The following is an 8308-nucleotide window of genomic DNA, read 5'->3' as shown; positions in this document are numbered from 1 at the left end:
TTAGGAAATTTCGGCTCAGTTGAGAAGTTAACACTTTCACTTGGAAATTCAGCACATTGTAGCTGCGGAAATTTCAACCATTTGACATGCTGGAAGGCCAAGGTCATTTCCTGCGACATGGTTCCAATCCTTCCCAGAAGGTCGGGCACCTGAACAGAGTAAACTTTTGCAATGAATCCATTGTAACTAAGAAAGCCGATTTGAGATTAAAATCTACTCAGTGCATTGTATATTGTACTCAATTCGCACTGTTTCAATTTGGTCTTTTCAGTTTGCAGAAACCCGCTGGAATGGAAAGGATACTTGGGAAAGACTAAAAGATTAGCCTCTGACCTGGTGCTCCTGCTGCAAATCTGAGGGATGGCACTGAGCCGAGTGGCACAGAAAATAAGTGGGGATGGAGAGTGAGGATGACAAGCTCTCCAACCATGCAGATGTAGGTGGAAAAGACCGAAGTAGTCAAATCCCACCTGATTCAAATCCGCAAAGGCAGTGAGCTCCAATTATCCAGTGTCCACTGTAGTCAAGACTATGTTCTTATTAATGTTGGTTCAATGGTGACACAGATCTTAAACACATGAAATGCATAAGTTTGTTGCTTAGATATCAGCCTGGGTACATGACAGTGAATTGCTAGATCTTGAGCTGAAACATCTGTGGCTTAAAAGCAGGAATCGTTTTCTTTATTTTCACAACAATGAATAAGCTAGTATCTAATAAATTAAATGGACATGATAAGACCCGGTAAAAGAGGTCAGGTGCTCTGGAAACACGATAGGCATTGTGTTATTTAAATAAATATGGTTAAATTAGTTTACACTATTATTTATTTAGTGGTGACGCATTTATTTATTTTTAATAATTTGGAAAGCATTGGCACCGACTTCGAGTCTTCCTCAGCCAAATAAAAAGTGGTTCTAATCGAGTGCATTTGTCCATAACCCCATATAAACATTACTTGTCCAACAATGCTAAGTGCTGTCCACCCGAACATACTGAATTTATACGAGAATTCAGTTTTTTTCAACTATTTTTTCTTGGATAATGTTGAAAATATTGAACTTCTGCTTTCCTTCACCACAAAGATCATTTAATTTTTCATTAATAATGAACAAATCTCACCAGCCATTCGAATTTTTTGTGCAAATTTGACATTGGACAATTCACCTCCCAGTTCAAAGTTTGGGTGAAGATTTGTAGCTCGGGTGCTCGTTGTTGTAGTTCTGTTCGCCGAGCTGGAAATTTTTGTTGCAAACGTTTCGTCCCCTGTCTAGGTAACATCCTCAGTGCTTGGGAGCCTCCTGTGAAGCCCTTCTGTGTTGTTTCCTCCGGCATTTATAGTGGCCTGTCCCTGCCGCTTCCGGTTGTCAGTTTCAGCTGTCCGCTGTAGTGGCCGGTATGTTGGGTCAAGGTCGATGTGTTTGTTGATGGAGTTTGTGGATGAGTGCCATGCTTCTAGGAATTCCCTGGCTGTTCTTTGTTTGGCTTGCCCTATAATGGTAGTGTTGTCCCAGTCGAATTCATGTTGCTTGTCGTCTGCGTGTGTGGCTACTAAGGATAGCTGGTCGTGGCGTTTCGTGGCTAGTTGATGTTCATGGATGCGGATCGTTAGCTGTCTTCCTGTTTGTCCTATATAGTGTTTTGTGCAGTCCTTGCATGGGATTTTGTACACTACATTAGTTTTGCTCATGCTGGGTATCGGGTCCTTCGTTCTGGTGAGTGGTTGTCTGAGGGTGGCTGTTGGTTTGTGTGCTGTTATAAGTCCTAGTGGTCGCAGTAGTCTGGCTATCAGTTCTGAAATGCTCCCACAACATCTCCCAGTCTCGTCAGCAAACCATCATTGATAAGAGACATTACGAATTAATTGGGTAAAACTAAAGTGTGCTTCAAAAATGGCGTGTAATATGTCTACCTGAGTCTTTTCTGACACAATAAACACATCACATGCCCGTAGTTTTAGATATTTATTTGAAAGTCATCATCATCACATTACATGGAGTGCTCATGATATTTTGCTTGTGGCTTATTTTCTTTAACTTTTTGCACCACTGCTCTTGAACTGGCACAAAAGAAGATGTTTGAAGGTTTTCTTGAAAGTAGCATTACAGAGTGCGTAACAGGCTGGATTGACAGTGCTATTGATGTAAAATACCCAATATCCGATATTCCAAACTGTGTTTGGAATACAGCTGGGACAGAACGTGCTAATGAGCACCATGACATTGTATGGACTCCAAGTGATGATAAATGCCAGAAGAATAGCCAGAATGGTTCTAGTCACTTTCATTTCTCTCGTAACACTGACCTTTCTCTTCTGAGCAGTATTATGAATTATTTTACTTGTTTTTTGAGTTTCTGTGATCTTCCAATCCTTCCCGTTATTGCTTCGAAGATCTGCAACGATTCCAGGTGTGGTTCCATGGTCATAACTGTTTTGTCGTTGATTAATCATCCTTGTATAGGAAACTTTGCAGTTATCCATCACAGTACAGACATCTCCATTATCACTGATAGACCCTACCAACTTCTTATTTGGTGGAATCATAATGGAAGAAGTTGACTCACCCAAGCACACCTCCTCTCTTTCATCGAAATGATCAATTATTCTTCCATGGATTATTGTACCTTTTGGCATTTTCACTTCTGGCAGCCTAACAGAAGCATTAGATATGTTGCTCGGATTCGATTTCAGTATCTTACCCACCTCTAGGTTGGGGGAAATTGGTTCCTTATTAGATCCAGACTCGTTTTTATCCACGTTCATTCGACTTTTGCTAGCCCGTGATATATATACATATAAAATCACCATGATGGTGACTGGCAGATAGAAGGCAGCTACTGAAGTGCCGAAAGTGACGGCAGGATTGGAGAAGAACTGTATATAACATTCTCCGTCACTGACTGTTCTCTGCCCTACGATGAACTGCCAGAACAGAATGGCAGGAGCCCATACAATAAATGACACCACCCAAACGGCTGCGATCATCATGCCTGCAACCTTTGGTGTCCTCCTTACGGGGTAGCTAAGGGGTTTGGTCACACAGAAGTAGCGGTCAAAGCTGATGATAAGAAGATTCATGGAAGAGGCATTGCTGACAACGTAATCGACAGCAAGCCATAAATCGCACACCACCGGGCCCAGAGGCCAGTAGCCAAGGAGACTGTAAATGGTGAATAGATTCATGGTTACTCCAACAGTGACATCAGCGCAGGCTAAGCTGAAAATGAAGTAGTTGTTAATAGTTTGCAAATGCCTGTTTATTTTGATGGAAATAATAACGAGAACGTTCCCCACGAGGGTTACCACACTCAGAGATCCCGTTACAATCGCAATGAAGATTACTTCGCCCATTTTGTAAGAACTCCGTCTTTGAGTGTCAAGAAACTCTTCCGAGGTACTGAGAGATCCATTCGGTTCTGTTGGTTTTTCCATCAGTTCACCCTGATGTACAGTTAGCACTGAGGAGGCCCAAATGGAAAACAAAAGACAATGAACATGTATTAGGAGCCGAGCTTCAGACATGTTGAAGTTAAAAGTCATCTGGCCACTTATGGATCCAACTGCAGTTTTAAACTTCAATACCTTTCCCAGAAGGAGTCGTTTTAAATTAGGAATTTCTCGTCAGTCTCTTAGACCAGTTAGACCCGTTGGGCGGCACAGTGGCACAGTGGTTCGCACTGCTGCCTCACAGCGCCGGAGACCCGGGTTCAATTCCGGCCTCAGGCGACTAACTGTGTGGAATTTGCACGTTCTTTGCGTGGATTTGCTCCGGTTTCCTCCCACAGTTCAAAGATGTGCAGGTAAGGTGAATTGGCCATGCTAAATTGCCTGTAGTGTTAGGTTAGGGGTATGGGTTGGTGTGGATTTATTGGGCCAAAGGGCCTGTTTCCACGCTGTAATGTAATCTAATCTTAGCTGATAGTTTGTAATTGATTAGTATTTTAATTAGCGATTACTTTCTGTGTAAATGGTCATGAAGACTTTCATTTTTTTTCGACAAACTCACGTAAACAGTGAATAGCTAGATCACTGAGGGTAGTGTTGAAAAATTACTGTGCAATGTTGTCCTTTCCTCAGAAAAGAAAATGTTTCAGTTAAAGGCAGATTTGGGGCAAAGGTCCACCCTTTGACATCTGAAAGAGCGAGAACACGCTCAGCTTGAGTCAGCTTGAGTCTTGTCAAGTAGCACGATTAAGAGCCGTCCTAGGATTCTACTCCAAACCTTCCTCCTAAAGAAGTCTCCAAAACCCATCTTGTCATCCTCGGTTTAAAGGAATGTTATGTCATGATGTCGATCCAACAAAGAATGAATTTGCAAAACGCAGCTCAGAAGGGTGCGGTGATCTACTGTGGCATGAATTTCCCGTCTCCCACCTTCAAGTTAGCATAACGTTTTACCAAGTTCAGTGTGTGCTGTTATCAAGTGGAATGGCAACTAGTTACATTGAGGTAATATCATCAGCAGCAACCAGGAAGTGAAAAGCACCAAATACCGGTGCTTTGAAATAAAGTTAATTTAAAGATGGAAAATTGGAAAATAGAGATACTCAGAGAGGTAGATTTTAAGGCATAAATGAGAACAAAAATGTTATCTTTTTGAAATTGTGAAGAAAACAATTGTGCTTGAATAGCTATGAGTGTGTCTATTGATAGTTGGAAAACTTTCTATACCGTCAAAAGAAACCGCCCTAGTCATTAAATATTGTATTTCAACTCTGTTTCAATGGGTTTTACTGCTGAAAAACCTGTGCTATTTCTTTTTAAATGGAATCTGCTGTTGGCATTGAATACACAGATCCTGTGATATTTCCAGCGGAAGAAAATAAGTATTTTATTTTCACTCTTTAATGGAAAGTGCAAAGTGTTTGCTAACTCTGTACCCTGAGAAAATTTTGTGGATGTCTACAATTACTGGGTGGTTGAGTATGTTCAACTCTCTGAACAGGGTTAATTGACAATAGGCTTCCTACTGTGGTGTGTTCATTGGTTTGCTCAAAACATTTTGTAAAATTATGAGAATGCTGAAGAAAATTTATGTCATCGACTTCTCAGTCTGATCAGAAACTGAGGAAAATTATCAACAACTGTCGTCAATACAAAAAGGCTGACACTGTAATTGTAAAAAAGAGAAGGTTAGCATTGATCTGTCTTCTAACCGAAATAATTTTCCTTTCCCTTCTAAATATTTTGAATCTGAAGCCACCTGCCCATAATTGCAATTAAAGTACACCCATTGAACTCATTTTTACATTTAAGTATTGAAATAGATATTTAAATTCACATTTAAAATCTTCAAACATTAGAGGTGGCCATGTTATATATTCCTGCCTTCCCAAACTCGCCCCAGGCTTCCGTCATGTTCAGCCTCATGTAAACCTCGCCACCAACCACGTCTTTCTCATGCCTCACCCCCACAACCCCACCGTGGTTGCCATTGTTTTGTTTTTGCTTTACAAATCAATGTTGGTTCAGAACTGTGAAGTTAGAATTGTAAGCTAAAGATGCTGTTTGGTCTATGGGTAACAACTTGCATTTAAAAAAAAGAAAACAGTTCAAACAAACCTTTATTTATTCGCGAACCCAGGCCTGGATAAATTTTAGATGGTTCACTGATCAGAAGGTTCTGCAGTCGCTTCAGCATTGTGTTTAAATAAATAAAATAAATCGGCGTTTAAAGAGGAAGGCACATGGGAATTTTCTCCAGCCAGTCGAGCAGAAACACTATTTTCAAGCAAATGGAAAATATTAAGTGGTATGTGAGAACGCTTGCGACAGACGCTCAGTCTGGCAGGGGGTGGTCAGAGTTTGAATTGCATTATTCGACTACATTTCTTTTAAAAATCAATCTGGCAGCGATATTGCAATGTTAAAGTGAAAGCCTCTACCTAACCTCCTTTGCCAGTTCCTGGATGCTGAGAAAATGCAAAACTAAATCATAAGTGTTATTGCTTTTATCTAAAAGAACGTAAATGATGATCTTGATAGATATCTTCAGAAAAACAACCAAAAAGCCATCTTTTATGTCTGTGGAATAACACATGTGGAAAAACATTTCAGTAATTTTAACAGTTTTGCTATTTTATTTTATTTAACTGTTTTTTGTATGTCTCTAATTTGTGTAAAAAAGGCTGAAAACAAAGGTTTTGTGTTTAAAGCATGCACCAATTAGATTACTGTGTTGTTTAACTTTGCTCTACTAAAGTTATTGTACAATGAAAAAAAAAACTAGGTCTTTTGTTGAAACCTCTAACGAGTATCGAGAACAGATTACTTGTAGTCTGAGATCGGTTATTGATGAAGTGTATTTTGGAACGATTGGGGCCAATTATGAGGCTCTTTTTAAAGTTTTCACTTTGATTCGTTATGAATACAGAGGTAAAAGGTGGGTTTGATTCTTCTCTCTGTCTCTGTGGAGGAACATTAATAACCGAGTAGTTGCCTACCTGTGATGATGGTGATCTCAACTGGTATATTAAGCATTATTCCCTGTTATTATCCTACTTCGTTCTTGCTTGTGCATTATCAATATTTTGTTATCATTTTCAGCATTCTTCCCTAAAGCAGTCCTTCACACCTTCATTCCATATGGAATGAGGATACATTCTGTTCTGTGATTTCCTACATAAATCTGTAGACATACAGAGTTCTTCAGTGACCAAGAGCATCATTTGAGGAAATGTCATAAGGGCAGACAAATGTTGCTGGATGCCGCTGAAAACCAAATAAGAGCCAATGCACAAATGTTACATTACTTTCCTTGAAATACTGTCATAAGAATACTAACATTGACCTGATCAGAGAGTGGTCAATTTTGTTTTTTTAATGTTTCAAGCAAAAGAAGGTAGCTCCAACAGCATAGCAATTCTTCAGTACCGACCCTCCGATGGTGCAACGATCGCTCAATAATGGAGCTCTGACAATGCAGAATTCTCACTGTGCAGACCCTCTCACAGTGCAACACTCCCTCAGTACTAACCCTCTGACAATGAAACACCCGCAGTCAGTACTGGGGCAGTGCTGCAATGTCAGAAAGCCAGTACTGAAGGAACTCTGGACTTCAGTCAGTACAGAAGGAATGGTACAGCATCAGACAAGCTATTAAGTGATCGACGATTGATCAGAAGGATTAATTTTAAGGGAGCCCCACACCGAAAGGGTCAGTTCTGTACTGTTACCACATGAGCACGGAGGCAGGGCTGCACTATCAGAGATTCTTAACCAAGGGAGTGCTGCACTGAGCGAGGGTCAGTACTGAAGAAATCCCTGCACTGTCAGAAAGTCAGTAGAGAATGTGTAGTGAAGAATTGCAACACTGTCAGTTGCATCATTACTGAGGGAGTGCTGAATTGTCAAAGTGTATATAATAAGGGAGTACCACTCCATCAGAAACAATGCTACGGGAGTGCTGCGATGCCAGAAACCTTTGAATACTTTCTCTCTGCTCTCTATCATTACTGAAAGTGCAGCACTCACTCAAAATTGTCGTTCTGAACGTGCAGCATTCTCTCTGCACTGACACTCTGACAGTGTTTCTTTAGTATTAGTTCCCAGGAAGGCTGACAATGCAACACTCCCTCAGACTGACCCTCTGACAGTGCAGTATTCCCTCAATACTGACTATGTGATAGTGCAGCGTTCCCTCAATACTGGCTTTCTGGCATTGCAACATTCCGTAGTACTGAGAATCAGATGAAGTGGCTTTCTCTCGTTCCACACACTGTGACAATGCAGCACTACCTCAGTACTAATACACTGACAGTGCTGCGCTTCTTCACTGGAAATTCTTTACCCGTGCAGTATACATCCTCTACTGACTCTCTGACAGTGCTCGAACTGCCTCGGGATTGACCCTCGGACATTGCAGGACTCCCTCAGTTAAGAATCTCAAACAGTCAAACACTGCCTCCATGCTGATTCGTTAACTGTGCAGCATAGGCAATATACTTTGCGTGGAGCTTTGCGTCAATGCTAACAATCTGTTAGTGCCGCTGTCACAGTGTGACTCACGATAGTGCAGTACTCTCTCCTCATCCTCTCAAATGGAGAACTTCATCAGGACTAATACTTCTGATAGAGCAGCGATCACGTACTATTTGCCCTCTGATATTGCAGCACTCTCTCTGTATTAACTGTCTGACATGCAGCAGTTCCGTCAGTATTAGCTTTCAGTACCATCCTAGCACTGAGCCTCAGATAGCGCAACCTTATTACATACACTCTGACAGTGCAGCAGAGGCTCATTGCTGAACTTTGACAATGCGACAGACCCTCTCACGTTCCCCTCTGACAGTGAGACGCTTTCACACT

General features: G+C 41.1%; 1 protein-coding gene across 1 annotated transcript; it reads right to left on the bottom strand.

Moving 5' to 3' along the window:
• Positions 1 to 2032: 2032 nt before the first annotated feature.
• LOC122547804 (muscarinic acetylcholine receptor M2-like) lies at positions 2033 to 3523 on the bottom strand. Its single transcript, XM_043686384.1, has one exon. It carries the CDS (start codon positions 3521 to 3523, stop codon positions 2033 to 2035), a length of 1491 nt encoding a protein of 496 aa, XP_043542319.1.
• Between the last annotated feature and the right edge of the window lie 4785 nt (positions 3524 to 8308).

The sequence above is a fragment of the Chiloscyllium plagiosum genome, unplaced genomic scaffold (genome assembly GCF_004010195.1).
Source record: "Chiloscyllium plagiosum isolate BGI_BamShark_2017 unplaced genomic scaffold, ASM401019v2 scaf_14537, whole genome shotgun sequence".
Taxonomy (NCBI): Eukaryota; Metazoa; Chordata; class Chondrichthyes; order Orectolobiformes; family Hemiscylliidae; genus Chiloscyllium; species Chiloscyllium plagiosum.
Note: the sequence above shows the minus strand (reverse complement) of the source record. Positions and strands in the feature narration are given on the sequence as shown.

Excerpts from the sequence above, each read along its gene's own strand:
- LOC122547804 (XM_043686384.1), bottom strand. The coding sequence starts at position 3,523 with ATGTCTGAAGCTCGGCTCCTAATACATGTTCATTGTCTTTTGTTTTCC.